We start from the raw sequence: 17,423 nt of genomic DNA, 5'->3' as shown, positions 1-17,423 counted from the left end.
CTGCTTATGCTATGTACCAGGACACTGCTAATGCTGCTTGCCGTGCTGCTGCAGCTCAGTCGTAACTGTAACTGATGCTGAGACTCTACTGACTGCGTGACTGGTAGACGGCGGTGGGTGGCGCAACAGGCCAAAACACAAATTCAAAACATAAACATGATTTGCGGACTGTAAAAATGTTTTTTAACTGCGAATATTCTGGCTGTACTATTGTTGTCGGTGAGATCAGTATGTTATATGAACATTATTCCTTAGTCTCTGTGACATATTAGGATGAGTTTACGACTATTTGCTTTAGATTTCTTACATATAGCTCCTTTAACATGGCCAACTGGCTGTCTGTCAGCAAAGCCAACAGAAAATAAACATTGACGTTGAGAGGGAATAATTATACGCACATCACGTAGGTGCAAGGCTATCAACAAACAGTGTACGTGAGTAAAAAAAGTAACGTTTGCACACCTACTTCATGCCACACAAGTGTAAAGAAGACAATGGTTCGATCCTACTCAGATATTTGTCAGGTTAAAAATGACCTGATGAATATCTGAGTAGGATCAAAACATTGTCTTCATTAAACCTGTGTGGTGTACAGGTGTTACTTTTTTTTTTCTCAAGACATTTGCATCACAAAACATTAAAATTTCATCTCCTCTAAATGAACAGCACTTTGAAATGCTGAAACTCACTGAGTCAATGAAGTGCCACACTAAGGGCTCATTTATGCTCCCTTTACGAAAATGTATACATCCGTTTCAAACGATGTTACCGTCACTGCCCACATACTTCCATGCGCCCTTTACGTTGGCATGGATGTTAACCAATATATCCACCAGGAGGCAGCCCAGCGTCAAAAGTTTATGACAACAACAAACTCAAAAACAAACATGGCGACTGTGGAGGAGATATTGATAATGTACCTCTTGCATAAAAGACAAAAACAGGGGCAGCGTTGTAGGAGGCGGTGGTCGGTGAGGCCGTTAAATACATCGCGACTGGAGGACGGAGAATTCTTTTCTCTAGTACTGCCGATGAGAGAAACTGAATTGTTATTTCTTCTTCGTGTCTCACTAGAGCTACGTATCGGGCAGTGACAGCAACACTGCCCCCACGGTTCCCGGTGGTACTGCTCCGTTTGGCCCATATCCATAAGCTTTATGGAAACGTGCAGAAATAGAGACGAAATGAACGCGGAGCACGGACAGAAGGCTCCGTCCATATCTGGATCCGTATTTAACATTGAGCATAAATGAGCCCTAAAGGGAGCAACATCTTGTATTCTAATCATTGAGTTTTCATCTTAAAAGTTAATCAGTTAGTTACCGGTTAATTGGTGTTAACCGAAACTGACGTCCCTACACCTGACATAAAAATACTTTCAGTATCACCTGGTCTTCCACTGAAATGAAAGCCTTACTTACTGAACCGTATCTCACAGGAGAAGTACAAACTGTGACCTTTGACCTCAGATTTCTCCACTTGGCAATCCTCACTCTACCTGAGCCTCAAGGGTACTTTGATCCCTCTGATTATTCTGCAGGAGGAAGAGAGAATGAGTCGGGTTGTCTCTTTCTGCACTACACCTCCTCTAGTCTACTGACCAGTTTAAAACAGGAGAGCCATTGTTCCTCTAAACAGCAGATGAGAATGATTTGCCTGTAATTTCATGGTGAAATCCAGGAAACACCAGAAATAGAGTGGTAACTTTAACTTTGTGAGTTATGTAACTGTGAAGAGTATGTGTCACTGCTACCTAAGAATTAAATCCCCACAATTTTGAATCTCAGATACATGTGCCTGTCTGTCTGTCTGTCTGTCTGTCTGCACATACGGTTCCCAACTAAGCTGTGAAGAGGAGCTGCAGGAAATAATGAAATGTGAGGAGCAAAGGCGAGGGGAAATGCCAGCTTTCCTGCCTCGCTGGCCTGCTCCATATTATTGGAGACTTCCTGTTCAAAGTCCTCTTTAACTCTGCATAGATGGGTTCAAAGGTCAAATCACTCGGAGCAGTTCATACAGTCAAACAAACAGGAGCTTGCAGAATTTATTGCCACTGATTCAGCCATGACTTTCTATCAATATATACCTTGAAAATTATTAAAACACAAGTCCTCAGTTAGGAATTTGTAGCCTCTGTTGAACATATTTGCACCAGATAGTGGTGCATACCACATGTGGGCACTTCAGACTGTGCAGAAGCTGTCCCTCAAATAGTGCACATATTTGGGCTCTCACAGTGTTTTGCTATGGGATATATAAGCCCCACCCGTCATGTACTCCAACAAGATTAAAACAAACATCCAGTCCTGTGAAATCCGACCCTCTCAACTTCTTCTTCACCAATTCTCATTCATCTGCACAAAAACAGAGACAGAAGTTGTGTAATGCTTGTCAGTCTTTTGATCTGGAGTATCAGGCACGCATTTGAAAGACGAATTGAAAAAATCCCTCCGTAATTATTTGGGAAACACATGGCAGTTTGGCAGGAATGTTTTTTTCCCGGATTCCAAGGGACAGACAAAACAACGCTGCCTTATAAAGACATTTAGCTGCAGTAAAACTGAGCCTGGCTGGCACACATACTGTAAGCTCACAGGACCACCAGACCTACAGCGTGCAGAGAGCCTTCGTCACTGCTGTAGGTTTGAAATAGTTTCCTGTAATATTTATTTTCTCTTCATTTATCTAAGACAGGTTAAAGCTAAAGAAGGTAACTTTTGTTTTAGCAAATACGACAATACGCTTTTTCATTTCGTAACTGTCACCATGATCTGACAGTAGCACAAGACAAAGATAATCTGTAATCCTTGTCGTACTCCTAAAGGCATTTGCAAGAGTTATGAAAACAACCAATCAGATATAGGGAGTCTCTAACACAGCTGTCAGTCATATCAGTCACTGAAATGCAGTCAGTCTGTCAAACTAGGCAGCACCAATCAAATATGAATCAACATCCTGTACCTGCATTGCCTATTTCTGACCTCAAATCTTTTCAGAAACATATTTTAGTGGACTGTTTAGCTGTAAAATTAGAATGTTTGCTACGGCCAGTGTGCAGTGCTTGGTTTCGTCTTGACTGTTTTCAACATGGCAGCCAAGTCGCACACATTTCTCACCTCAAACAAATATTAGGTGAGAAATAGGCAGTGTAGCAACAGCATCTTGATTCATTTTTGATCAGAGCTGCCTAGTTTGACCGTTCGACCGCAGTTCATGAGCAGTGATTGGCAGCTGCTCTCTTTGAAAATCACCTATGATTGGCCAAAGTTTCCTGCGATGGGCTAGATTTTCTGAAGCCTGACAATTAGTGATGCACGGGTCTGTCGTTTTGAGAGGCAATCCGCCCCGCCCAACCTGCAAACATATGCTTTAATCAATGACCCACACCTGACCCTCAACCTGCAAACCAGAGCAAGTTCTAACCCATCTTTTAAGTGGGAACATCTTAAGTACGATCTTAAGTGCGTATCTGATATCTTACATGGTTTGTTTACATGATTTACATGACAGATTCAGTGTGGATAGAGAGACACTTGTCAGATTCCAATTGATTTCCCTGGATAATGGAAACCCTTGGCACAGCAACTATGATGATAAAGCCACTTGCTGTGTGTGTTTAGAGACTCGTTATATCTGTGTATCTCGTTAAACGACATATATATCTTCGTATTTTCCTTAAATGCACTGGAAGACAAAATTGAACATAACAATATTTCTGACCAAATACCCTCTCTGATGCGACAAAGTTGGGACAATGACTCATAACACAATGAGATTGTTGATCAATAATCATCAATAATGTGGATATAACAACAAAGTGGGTTCATAAAAGCATTAAACAAATAGAAAAGTCTGGTAGGTTGATACATTTACATCACTTTGCTGTAATGCAGCCTTTAAAATGAGGGAAAAAACCCATTTACGCCACATCACGATACAACGATATCCAAAATCTAAGACGATATATAGTCTGATATCTCGATAAATCTTCATATTGCCCAGCCCTAGTGTTTCTGCTAGTTATTAATAACTAACTCAGAGGTGAAATCTGTAATATTTTTTAACAAGCTCACCCGAACCGCCCAACTTGTGGGTTGTGTGTCAACCTGCACATCACAACTGAGAAACAGAGCCAAGCGGAGGTGCAGAAGTCTAATGTTCTCTCAGACCACTTGAATTACAATATGCTCAAAGTTTATAAAATTTGCCCATTGACGTCAAAATCAAACCGCCTGCCCGAGCTGTAAGGGAAGACAATATTAGGAGATCTAGGCTGAAGCCCCCATGGCGTCCACCCTGCTCAAGAGCTCCCGAGAAATACTGAATCCCTGTTAGTCATAGGGAAACTCCTCTGAGGCTCTGTAGCATCCCTGTGGGCATCAATTACAAATCAATTTAGAGAGCTGATACTATAATTCCCCTCAGTCTGTAACCTGCTGCATTCTGCTGCCATGACTCATGTTTAATCAGTTGATTCTCCTACATAAACACATGCTGGTACAATCATGGGCTGTGCCGCACAGTTTCAGCCCCAGAAATTTTATTTGCTGACTGGTCGATTCAGGCAAATTCCCAAGACCCTACAGGAATTTGGCTTGAACTTTTATCCTGCCAGACATCTCTATAAAGAGACTGGGCATCTGCTGGGCTCTATTTAGAGGCTGGGAGGCTCTCTGGAACGGGCCACACAGTTCAACCTCAAGTCAAACAAAGTAAATGTCAACTAGAACAACCATGTCTGGCCACGCTGAGGGGGAAACAAGCAATCTTTTCCAAATCGTGCCTCACATGCAGCCACTTGGGGACTTGATTACCTCTTCAGTATGGCGAGCACTTAATGGCACAAGTAGAAATCCCCTGCACCGCAGTGTAATTCAGTTGGTTGCTAGTCAAACTCAGGCAGAGTCCCTAAATGACGGCTGGCTGCACACCACAGCTCGGCTTTTGACCCACTTCAAATAAAACCATTTCACATGTTCTGCTTTTCAATAAACGAGGCTGATGAAGCACACACAGACTGGTTTATTTGCCCTTCCAGGACTTGAAATAAAAATTCAAATACATTCACTTTGTTAAGTAGATCTAGAGCCGAGCTTTAGTGTGCAGCAAGGCCAAGCATTTAACTGTGAGGCTCGGTTCCCACATGTACTGTAGCGTAAAATACACCCAGGAGAGATGTGGAGACGTGCTCCAGCCCAAATGTTTTGGATAACTGTACCAGGAAAAATGGAGACCATGAGATGCCCCGTGCCCTCTGGATCCCTCCCTCCAGTGGTCCACTCCCACCCAGGCAAACACACTCACACATGCGTGTACGCGCACGCTCTCAGACTACAGGAAAAAAAAGAGCAAAAAGGAAGCACTCCTGGCTGGTCACACCCTCTACAAATAACAATCTGCACACGCCATCTCCGGACCGAGCTGTCTAGTTGGAGGGAAAACAAACGGGCAGAAAATGGGGGAAAATGAGGCCCGGTGCTGTCTGGCTGCTCTCAGGTCTTCTTGCCAGAGCTTCTGTACGCACCGCCACAACTTAGCTAATTTAAGAGGTATGGCTATACAAACAGTGTGACCAGAACTGCCTTGTCCTCTGTGAAACATGCACACTTGTACACCTAGAATTCTCTTCTCTTAGACATTTTCAGCTTCACATTTCAACAGTTAAATATACTGTAAAAGCTGCAACTACTTATTATTTTCATTATCAATTCATCTGCTGATTATTTTCTCAGTTTATCAATTAATTATTTGGTCTAAAAAACATCAGAAAAGTGAAAAATGGCCACAGTTTCAAAGGTGATATCATAAAATGTCTTCTTTTGTCCAACCGACAGGCCAAAACACAAAGATTTTCCATTTACAGTACTGTACTCCCATTTAAGAAGATGGAAACATCAAAAGTTTAGTACTTTTGGACTTATGACAATATATTATTAATCTCTTCAAAATGCCTAAATGTTCTGCACTACCTCGTCTTGCACAGCCACACCTATCTCATACTGTGCCAGCACTGGAGAACGGTCTGGCTGAACTCATCATAATTCCACACTGAGGGGAAAAAATATGCTCTGGGTTGTTTGCATTTCTATAAACCAGACACAACTGTCTTGGATGGCGCTGAGCCCACGATACAGACCCTGCAAAATAGTGGGAACTTGTTTTGATGGAACATTCGCACGTGGGGAGCCGAGCTCTGGCAATAAAATGTCTAAATGCATGCAAAGAAAATGCCTCATAAAACATTAAAAACTTAACAGTGAGTAGGCCGCCTGCTCGGAGGTTGTTGTTGTTTCACGCACAGAGGTAAAACAAAATGTGCAGATAAGACTGGCTATGCATGACTAGATTCACATAGCAAAGGAATTTTGAAAACCTTAACGTGCAGAGAGCAGATGTGGAGGTAAATATCATCTGAAATTGGCAGCCAGTGACAGGCTCATATCCACTGTCTACATCATGTGAGCCAGACTCCACATTACCAAGCATGAATTCTACCTCAAGCATTAGCAAACAGACTTTAACAAACACACCTAAAGCAGAATAAAGTTAAAAAAATGCTTACACTAACTATCTAAAGGCCAGAGACACACAGCTGATTAGACTTTAAGTTATCAACAGATACAAACGGGGCAAAGAATATACTTCAAATTACCGGGCTGCGTGACACTTGCTTTTAACAAGCAGATAAATATTATCATCATTTATCGCACTGGTGGCAGAAAAGGAATCCAAACATGTTGGTGGGGAGCAGTGGAGGACACTCCTCCTTGTAAATAAACTGTAAGTAACTAACTGAAGCTCACTTGGCCATAGAAGGGAAACCATGCAGTCTACTCGCCAACAAGAGAAAGCTGCATCCATAAAACTCTCCAAATATTTACTCTACAAGTCACTGCTGGAAGTGTGTCTAAATACTGTACTGGGACTGGCTTGAAAATTTACTTTATCAACCACAAGTGTGGGCAGCACTGAGAAACTATACCAAGTGAGCTGATGATGAGGAGGTGTCATGTATACAACTACAGTAGCCTGCATGGGCTGACAAAACACAGCAAATTAAAACAGAAAGAACGACCCGCATAAAAAGATTCTTAGACCTTCATTTCTCCAACAAAATTCATATCACTACCAGACTATTTACTTCTGCATGTTTACGGTATATTTGCAAAGCTTTCTACATAATGCTCAAGTCATGTTGTGTATATCACCTTGGTGCTGTGATGTATACACCTATCAGCCACACCATTAAAACCACTGACAGGTGAAATGAATGACTGTTTATCTCGTCATAATGTAATGTTCTGTTGGGAAACCTTGAGTACCTGGCATTCATGTGGATGCAACTTGTCGTACTCCACGATGGTAGTGCCCCGCCAACAGGACAATGCACCACAAATGGCCAAAGGAATGTGACAAAGAGCTCAAGGCATCAACCTGGCCTAGCCAAGCTGGTACCCCACCTCGCAACCCAAAGAACTCAAAGGATCTGCTGCCAGACACCCTGGTGCCAGACACCAAAGGACACCCCCCAGATGTCTTGTGTCCATGCCTTGACACTCGAAAAGCCAGAGGCCATACCATAAACTGGTACTGCTCAGGCATTACCTGAAGAATGGGGCAACGAGCTCCAGGTACCAACCTGGCCTCCAAGGTCCCCAGGTCCCAACCTGATTGAGCATCCTGTGTCCATGCCTTGACAGATCAGAGCCAAGTCCGATCCATGGTAAAGCCTCTGACTTCTCGAGAGTCAAGGCACAGACAGGACGTCAGGGGGGTGTCCTGTGGTGCCTGGCATCAGGCTGTTGGCGGCGCATCCTTTGAGTCCTTAGGGTTGCAAGGTGGGGTACCAGCACGCCCCATGGATGCTCGATCAAATTGCAATCTGGAGAATTTGAATGCTAGGCCAACGTCTTAAAGTCTTCGTCATGTTCCTTGGGCCATTGCCATCAGGGAGTGCCGTTTCCATGAGGGGGGTCTTTAATCGTGTTTGGATGGGTGATGTGTGTCAAGTGGCATCCACACGAATACCAGGACCCAAGACTTCCCAGCAGAACATTGGATTGTAACATGATGATCAATATATCACTTCACCTGTCAGTGGTTTTAATGTTTTGGCTGATCAGTGCAGCTTTTGAATTTAATTTACCTAATTTTTATTCTGCTGTGTGGATTACATTAAACGGCTCCTTATCAGGTTCCTGACTCTTCAAACTGGTTCTCATACAGTTGTGACAGCATCAATAAAGTTTGATCTTATCGATGAGGTCTCATCTTATCTTATAGATTACCGATAAGACGTAAGTGTAACCTAGATACATCAAAGAAATGACAATGCAATACTTCCTCGTGCATTTTTCGCCACATTTTTGAGACAAAGTTATCCAACTTAAACAGCCATTCCGATTTGTAATCATCGGTTGACCGGAATATTTCAGTTTTGGGGTCGAGCCACTTCACCATTAAGTCATCGGATACCACAGAGAGAAAAATGGTACTTCATTTCCACAAAGACATTTTTTTTTTTTTCTATGCATAATTGCCCTTCAAATATGGTTTTCAGATAACTTTCCTTTAAACTTGGACAACAGCTTACTTTAATGGTGTTACTATCACACCATAACTTGTGTTATCAGATACTATACTACTGCTCTGTCACCTTCCACTGAGCTGTCACAACAACTTTCTCTCACTGCAAAGGAGTAGAAAGCTTCACTTATGTCCCTTTCCCCTCCACTGTACCATGACTGTCCACAACCACCAGCACTATGTCCTGCATGCAGAGCACTAAAAGGTCCAACTCTGGGGGTCAGGGATCAGTTTGCACTTTCGTTACAGATGGCAGAGGTGAGGAAAGGAGATGGTGAAACTGACTCCAAGCCACAGCCCGTCTGAAACGTGATGTGAGCCCACAACTGCTCTCTCTTCATTCACAAAGCATGCTTGACATCATGCTTGACACAGAGCCACTGACAACACAGCTGATAGAAACCGGTCTGCAGTAGGCACAGTGTGTGTGTGTGTGTGTGTGTGTGTGTGTGTGTGTGTGTGTGTGTGTGTGTGGCTTGGGTGGAGTCTCACACAGCATTTTTTCAATGGGACTTACCGGTTTGATCGAAAGAAGGCATCAAATGAATGCAGTGCCACCCCAACAACTTGGATACAATTGACTTATAGTAATGTTGCAGGTGCAGTGACAGTTGGCAGGAATGCCACGCTGGGCTGTTTGGCAACTTGTTTTCATTCATATATTTCAAGTGGGGGCCAGTGCAGTACAGTACAAGAGAAAACTACACTCTGAATGATGCTGTTGGCACCTGTTGAGGGGCTAAAAGTGACACCGTGGACACATTTCCGGTTTAAATGATGCAAAAAAGACACTGAGTTTGTCCTGGCACCTGATGACACACGTTTCTCAGGAATTACAAAGGTGAATGACCGCTTACCTGAGCTTCAGGTTCGCCATGAACTCCTCCATAGACACGTTGTCCAACAGCACAAAATCTGCCTTCCCATACTCCAGGCTCTCGTGCTCAGCCATGCTGCTACCTTTCCTCTCACTGACGCTCGCGGATGAATGTTTCAACAAGTTGCTTTGAAGTGCCGACCAAAGGTGAGCATTGGCGGGCTTCTCTGAGCACCTCCTCTCCTCAGTGCACAGCTGTGGGGTCCACGCGCATTTTCATCCGTCAAACTCTCATTTCATGTTTAATTAAGAGCGAGAAGCGGTTTAAAAACACCCTGTAGGTTTAAATGGTGATTAAAAGATGACGTTTTTTCCTTACAAGTCCAGCTTTTCTGTTACAAATGGCGAGTTATCCCCAAATATCCTCATGTCCATACAAAGTTTCCCCTTTACGCAAAAATGTACCCTTCCCGTTACATGGTGCGCGAGCTCCGTCACTTTTCCTGGAGTTTCTCCCCTGTCGTCCCGACCGAGCGTCCGCCAATCAGAGTGAGGCCGCCTCTCCCTGGCCCCGCCCCCCGCCCTGTGGAGAGGTGTTGGTCAGACTGGTCAAATACTTGTGAAGACCACAGCTCCTCTGTTTCTGATACATATTTCCACGATGACGGGGCCACCTCTAAGTTGTAAAACACTCGCAGAAAAACACTTAATGTTTGGGCCTGACTTTTATGATGCCCTCTGTTACCATAAAAGGAAACATTAGAGCTCATCATCATTTCCTCAGTGGGATATGAATGAAAGTTATGGCTACATACAGTATATCTATATATCTATATATATATAAACGACCCTCTGACTCTGACCTGTCATAAATAAACTGACTGTCAGCTCCTCTGATGTGCCCCCTGTTCTCTCTGGATGAGGCCTCTTGTTTCAAGAGTTGAACACAAGGAACACACTGCCACTGGTTATCCACCAGGCTTACACTGATGTTAGTGCGCCACCGTGTGGAGAACACAGGCAAGTGCCTTTTCTGGAACATTAGAAGGACATACAAAAGCATAGACATACAACATGACGTGCGTAAAATTAATAACAAAATAAAATAGGCTGGGGGAGATTTAAATACATAAAATTACATAAAAATATATGTTAATGTATTTTATTGATTTCAGGTTCATTTTCTTGAATTTAACAGTTGTGCACAATATCCTGAGATCAAAAAGGGATCAAATATTGTAGTAGGCACAGTGGTAAAATCAAATGAGGTAGTAAAATTATTCCAAGTACATCAACATAAAATAGTAAATGAAAAATGTAAAAAACAAATAACCATAATACAAACAAAGTGACCGTTGCCCCCAAAGTCGCAGGGCTGCCCTCCCATACCTACATCACTTCTCCACTCCTCTCACCACCCTCCACCCACAGACACCTATCGTGTGCTGGGGCTGCACTGTTGTGATAGATTTGCAGTTGCAAGATAAGATATGAAGGGTTTCCAGATTTTATTAAATTGTTGAAGCCTATCTTTCAGGGCACACTGTCAATTTTAATGTATTTATTTATTCAAATTTAATCTTATTATTTTGACTCTTTTTTTGGTGGATTGAGACTGGTACTGTGCCCCCTCTTGTACAGATCTCTATAATCCTGTTTGTATTATTTTTGTTAGTCAAGATTTAATGTGTCATTTGACATCTAGAACCGTCATGTACCACCCTAACAAAAAACAAAATTTGAATTATAGTTGCTGTGCTGCAATGGTTGGGCCGGGCAATTTTAGGCAATTCTGAGCAACAAGAGGCAGAATAGGGAGACAACAAGAAAGTTGCCATTACAATGTACATTTTGCATCAGTTGAGGCTTGAACTCTCAACTTCTGACACCAAGAAGCATTTTCTATCTAACTGAGCTAATTAGCAAGTGACAACCTTTTTGTGGCTTCACAAATTGACTAAGTCAGCCACCAGGATGACAGCAGCTGTAAAGGCAGATTTCAAACTGCTGTCATAAATTCAGTTATCAAGACAAAAATCTGAAAATACACATCTTGCATCTAGACAGCATGGAGATGTTGTTAATTTGTTTTTAACAATGATTGATCTACTACATAAGTGAAAAACTGATGTGTAAAGATGCTCTATTCCCATTGACAGCAATGGTTCACATGAGGGCAGAATTCAAAATGCTGTCAAAAGTTGAACTTTAGACGCTTGCTGTATCGCCACCATCAGGACTATTGACTTTAGTTTGCAGCTGAGCAAATCTGGCATAGGACTGGACCTTTGTGCAAAGTTTGGTGATTTTTCGCGCATGGGAAGTAGGATTACCTCAGAAGAAGAAGAAGAAGAAGAAGGAGCAGGGAAAACAAGAGGGTCCTGGCAGGACCGCCTGCCCGGCCCCTAATTATAAAAAGGGAGCAAACAACATCGAGCTCCAACACAAGGGTCATGATTCAAAACATTTTTTCCTGTGACAGGAAAAAATGTTTAAAGTCATTTATAGACCAGTTAAAGGAGGGCTTGCTATTTCTCCACTCACTACATTGAATACTGTATTTACCCATAAGTAAAATTATATTAATTATGTCAGAGACAGACGAATCCAGATTATCCACGGATAAAATGATGTGTGAGATGTCAAAGTTTAGAAGACCAAAATCTTTGGGACACAGGGCAAAGAAAAACCATGTGCTCTAAAGTGTCTTCATTTCCACCACAGAGGGTTCAGGGGTCGACCTGGAATTTAAACCTTTTCTTAAGAAACACAGCTTTTGGATAAATCTTATAAATTACCAAGTCCTCAAACTTTACGGAAGTGCAGCACTCAGTGGCTGGAATATGCCTTTAATCATCCGATCTACAATTGTTGCACTTGTTCCAGATGATTCCAGACAAATTAGAACATATATCGATAAATATAAATGAACATATTTCTTTAAAGTAACCAAAATGTTCAATGGTGAGGAGAGATGAAGCTCTTTTGTATTTGTATTCATATATTCATCAGAGGCATGGCACATTAGAGATTACATGAAAATGATTCAGGTTAAAGGAGGCTTGTGATTTGACTTTAAAAAACAAGGTTGCTTTATTATATATTAATCTGCCTTTTTGATGGAGGGTCTTTTATTTTTCTCCCACTATAATCTCCATAGGATCCAAAGAAAATGTATTCAGTATGTTTGTGTAGATCTTCTGGATCTCCTGGCAAAAAGAGACATTTGAAGTCATGACCCCGTAATAATGAGAAGAGCTTTTCATTCCTTTACACCTCCAGTTGATCTTATCTGGGCTCACACAGGACTTGTTTCTTCTGCACCGCCCACATACAAGTGTGTTGATATCTGAGAATAGACCCACAGCATCATCATGGCCCTTAACCTCACACCAAAGCTGCAGAGAGACGAGCAATGCAAAGAAAACGTACAGCTTGGGAATGAAACAATGCTTATTTAATAGCTACACAGTAAGCCCGATAACAAGATGACAGCTCAGTGAACTCGTAGATGTAGCAGGCCTGGGTGGGGGTGGATAGAAAAGTGCAGCAGTTCGTCTTCTAGAGGCAACACACCCTGCAAGTGACGATGACTTTGTTCAGGTGAGGCCCTGTCAGCCACAGTGGGGAGTAGGGGCCACATTTGCTCACAGGTACGCACCTCTCAGGCATCTTTGCTTTGATTATGGCAAAATTTCCCTACGAGGACAATGAACCATGTTGTATCGTATCGTATTGTACCACATCGTATCGTATCGCACCGTATCATATTGTATCGTTTTGTGTCACATCGTACTGCGTCGTATCATATCGTATTGTATTGTATTGTATCGTATTGTACCACACCGTATCGTATCATATCATATCATATTGTATTGTATCGTATCGTATCGTATTGCATCGTATCATATCGTATTGTATTATATCGTATCGTTTTGTATCGTACCGTATTGCATCGTATCGTATCGTATTGCATCGTATCATATCGTATTGTATCGTATCGTACTGTATCGCATCGCATCGCATCGTATCATATTGTATCGTATTGCATCGTATCATTTCGCATCGTATCGTTTCGCATCGTATCGTATCGTATCGTTTCGCATCGGTTTGCATTGTATTGTATTGTGTTGTACTGTATCGTATTGCATCATATCGTATTGTATCGTATTGTATCGCATCGCATTGCATCGTATCATATTGTATCGTATCGTACTGCATCGTATCGTTTCGCATCGTATCGTATCGCATTGTATTGTATTGTGTTGTACTGTGTTGTATTGTATCGTATTGCATCGTATCGTATCGCATTGTATTGTATTGTGTTGTACTGTGTTGTATTGTATTGTATCGTATTGCATCGTATCATATTGTATTGTATCGTATTGTATTGTATCGTATCGTATTGCATCACATCATATCGTATTGCATCGTATCATATCGTATCGTATCGTATTGTATCATGTCATATCGTATTGCATCATATCATATCGTATCGTATTGTATCATATCATATCGTATTGCATCATATCATATCGTATCGTATTGTATCATGTCATATCGTATTGCATCATATCATATCGTATCGTATTGCATCATATCATATCGTATTGCATTGTATCGTATCGTTTCGCATCGGATCGTATCGCATCGCACTGTATTGTATTGTGTTTCACTGTGTCGTATTGTGTTGTATCATATTGCACCGTATCATATTGTATCATATCGTATCGTATCGTATCGCATCGTATTGCATCGTATTGCATCGTATTGCATCGTATTATATCGTATTACATCATATCTTATCGTATTGTGAGACGTTTTTCATGGTAGAAAAAGTGATGCCATCCTAACCACAATTGTCATTATCATTCAAGTGAATACAGCTATATAGAAAATCCAGCTGGAGGCAGGGGTCCCCCTGTCTACTTGACTCTTTGTCTGAGAAATGCAGGTTGTCTTCCTCCATAGATATGTTTGTTCCAGCTTGACAGGAAAGATTTTCCACCAGTTTATATTTTATTGACTGTTACTCAGCCAGAATTTGGTCTACAGAGTACAGCAGGTCTCAGCACATAAAGAATTGAGAGTGATTGTTGTAAATCATTCTACTTTATGTTAAACAGAAAGTTATTTTCTTGACTGACTGACTGACCTTCTTCTGAGCTTCTGATGTGCATCTGTGAATGAAGGAAATTACACATTCAGTAGCTGGTGTGCAGCACAGAGACAGACTGTAAGTAATTTATATAGAGGCTACCTGAGTCAGAGCGTTCTGCTGCTGCTGCTGAAGTGTTGCTTGTTCACACCTTAGACTCTCCATCTCCTGCAATACAGCAGTGTGCAGTTTTTTAGTACAGATTGAAATGTTGTAACTTCAGTTAATAAGCCATCAAATTATTGCAGATTCATTAAACTTTTAACAGAATGATACTGTCAGATGTTGCAGCTTTTGTCAAGTCCAGAGCGGACCTTTCCATCAGACAGCCTGTTCTGGTTCTGGGAAACTATTTGCAGGTTCAGTTCCCCATCTATGCTCTTGTCACAGACACCAGACTCCATTGACAAAAACAGTAATTTTAGCTTGCTGAACACAGGAGCTGCTGGTCTACCGCTGCCTCAGTCAGTTTGTTTGTAGTATTGTGTGCCTTTGGTGAATCTGAACAAACCCTTTTAAAGCAGCTCTTACCTTTCTTGCATTTCACACAGCACATTTCACAGTTTGAACATTCACAACTCCCGCCTCCCTCCAAAGCCCCATCCCCCTCCTCCTGCAACTCCACCTCCCTCCAAAGGCCTACTCCCCCCTCCTCCATTACCTCCTCATTATGTCTATGATAGACGTAGCCGTTGGCAAGGTAATGTTAGATACACGGAAGAGGAGAGTGAGTGTAACGTTACAATCAAGACAGTCAAATGCAACCCTGAAGTTTAAAGTGCTAACGTTAGATAGTAGCGTTAACGTTACTAATAAGTGGAAACGCACAAGGAAGATAACGTTAATGTTTCAGAGGCTACGCTACAGTAGGCTAATGTTAGCCATTAGCAACCAGATGCTGTGTTGTCATATAACGTTATATGTTATATTAGAAGCAAACTAAACATAATGTTACCTGTCCTGCACAGTCAAACGCGGGGAGATGTTATGCAAGCGGTTACATCAGTTGGATGCCTCCAAGTGGGAAGACAGACAGGACAGAATTTTTTTAACGGCTAGTCAAACATTTCTTTAGTTGGTGGGGTTGCACTGGGGGACTTTGGACTCTTTAGGTCTCTTTGACTTCTAAACTTTTGGCTACAGCCATGGACAGAGGTGTTGTGAGGGTGAAGGCCTGATGTGCTTCATATGAGAAATTACATTTTGCAAAGCATTCGTCACTTAATTTTGCATGTAATGTTACAGAAACAGCTGCAGCTACAGCAGGCCCAAACCCCAAAATATTAACTTTCTGGACACATAAGACAAAGAAAGCAGAAACTCTATTAGAGCTGACGCAAAAGAATGTTTGGTATAAGTCCTTGAAAATTACCTGAACCAATTAACCCATGATCAAAACAGCGGATTAATTTTCTATGGAATAACTAACTGGATTAGATAACAGGTACAGTATGTCCGATCACCTTGAACACAGCAGCTACAGTAGTATCTCCCACGCGCCACAGCTTCATCTCAGTCTGTAAATGGAACTACATGTCAAACAAAACTTGAGTCTGTCACACGACTTTGTAAGTAATTGGCTTTAATATAACGTAATGTTCTATTCTCTTTATAAGTTCAGTGTGACAAAAGTACAGCGCAGATCTGTCTGTGCCGAACAACATCTGGGAAAAGGGGAAAACTTTTGTTGCATAATGTATGAATTTTAAGTTCCATCTGCCTTCGAGCCTCGCAACATCCGTGAACAAAGCTCGTACTCACAGAATCTGTGCTCCCCGTGCAGCCAAGTGCACATGATGACGGCGCCACAGACACAGCCACAGCTAAGACAACCATCTGGGGACAACAACAGTTGCACAGTAGTTATGTAAAAATGGTTTCTCGCTTACTCATTGTATAATCACATGGAATCACTGTTTTAACGTCTGCGTTGTTTAGAGGAACATGCAGTCAATGCACAGATGCAAACAGATCACAATTACTGGGCATGGAGTCTGAATCATATCAGCAGAGAAGTTCATATTTTTACTGTTCGGAGAAAAAAGTAGATTCTAATTAGATTTATTAATTAGAACAGCATCATATTAGATAGTGTAATTATAAAGAAGAAAGTAAAGTCAGAATTATACAGAATTGTGGAGTAAATGTGTGCTGTTTATGAAGGGAACACATTTCATCTAATTAATTTAAGTAGTTATCTCAGTTATGCTTGCCACTGCTTTGGATCAAATGTATATATATATGCACATGGTAGGCCTATATTGAGACTAATGAGCTCTGATGGGTTATATAATCAGAATCAGAAAAAACAGTTGCAATCATATTCAATCATAAAGAAATTAAACAAAAATAAGAAGTATTTTCAAAAAGTTTGTGCATTATGCTGCAATATATGACAAACTATAAGGGTAAGAAATAAGTACAAACATATTTATCCTGCCACAAAATCTGTGTGTTAAATATAAATGCAAGAAAAGTAACAATTAAATGATAATAGGGGAGAGCGGGGTCAGTTGGGACATTTTTGTGTCCTCATGAAATAACCTCCCATTTCTCACAGACTACTTAAATAATAATGGAAGAGTGTCTGCTGTTCAGTTTTTTAGAGCCTAACCCAAATGTGAAAGGAATAACGTTTTTAAAAAAGCAAAATGATAAGCAATACATTTTCTCAAAATTCTGCCTCCCCAGGATGGTTAGGACACTTCTACCATGACTTAGTCATACCAAAAATTAGAAAAAAAACAACAACATTGGGCCACAGGGGGGGCCACAGGGGGAGCCACAGCGATCGGTCACATTTTAGCCATTTTTAAGCATTTTTCTGTTGTTATAGCGCCACCCAGTTGCCAATTAGAGTTA

The 17,423-nt window shown here is 41.5% G+C and overlaps 1 protein-coding gene across 4 annotated transcripts in view; it reads right to left on the bottom strand.

Annotated features, from left to right (window-relative positions):
• myo1d (myosin 1D) overlaps positions 1–17,423 on the bottom strand; it is a 192,682-nt gene that overhangs the window by 173,568 nt on the left and 1,691 nt on the right. For 2 of the 4 annotated variants that reach the window (XM_050060961.1, XM_050060965.1), the window contains exon 1: positions 9,444–9,911. In XM_050060961.1, coding sequence (XP_049916918.1) covers positions 9,444–9,538 — 95 coding nt within the window. In that variant the 5' untranslated portion in view covers positions 9,539–9,911. Of the gene's footprint in view, positions 1–9,443; positions 9,912–14,558; positions 14,584–14,663; positions 14,730–16,322; positions 16,398–17,423 lie in introns of those variants that run through there. The other 2 variants (XM_050060963.1, XM_050060964.1) reach the window with 2 other exon arrangements.

Source organism: Epinephelus moara, chromosome 13, assembly GCF_006386435.1.
Source record: "Epinephelus moara isolate mb chromosome 13, YSFRI_EMoa_1.0, whole genome shotgun sequence".
Taxonomy (NCBI): domain Eukaryota; kingdom Metazoa; phylum Chordata; class Actinopteri; order Perciformes; family Serranidae; genus Epinephelus; species Epinephelus moara.
Note: the sequence above shows the minus strand (reverse complement) of the source record. Positions and strands in the feature narration are given on the sequence as shown.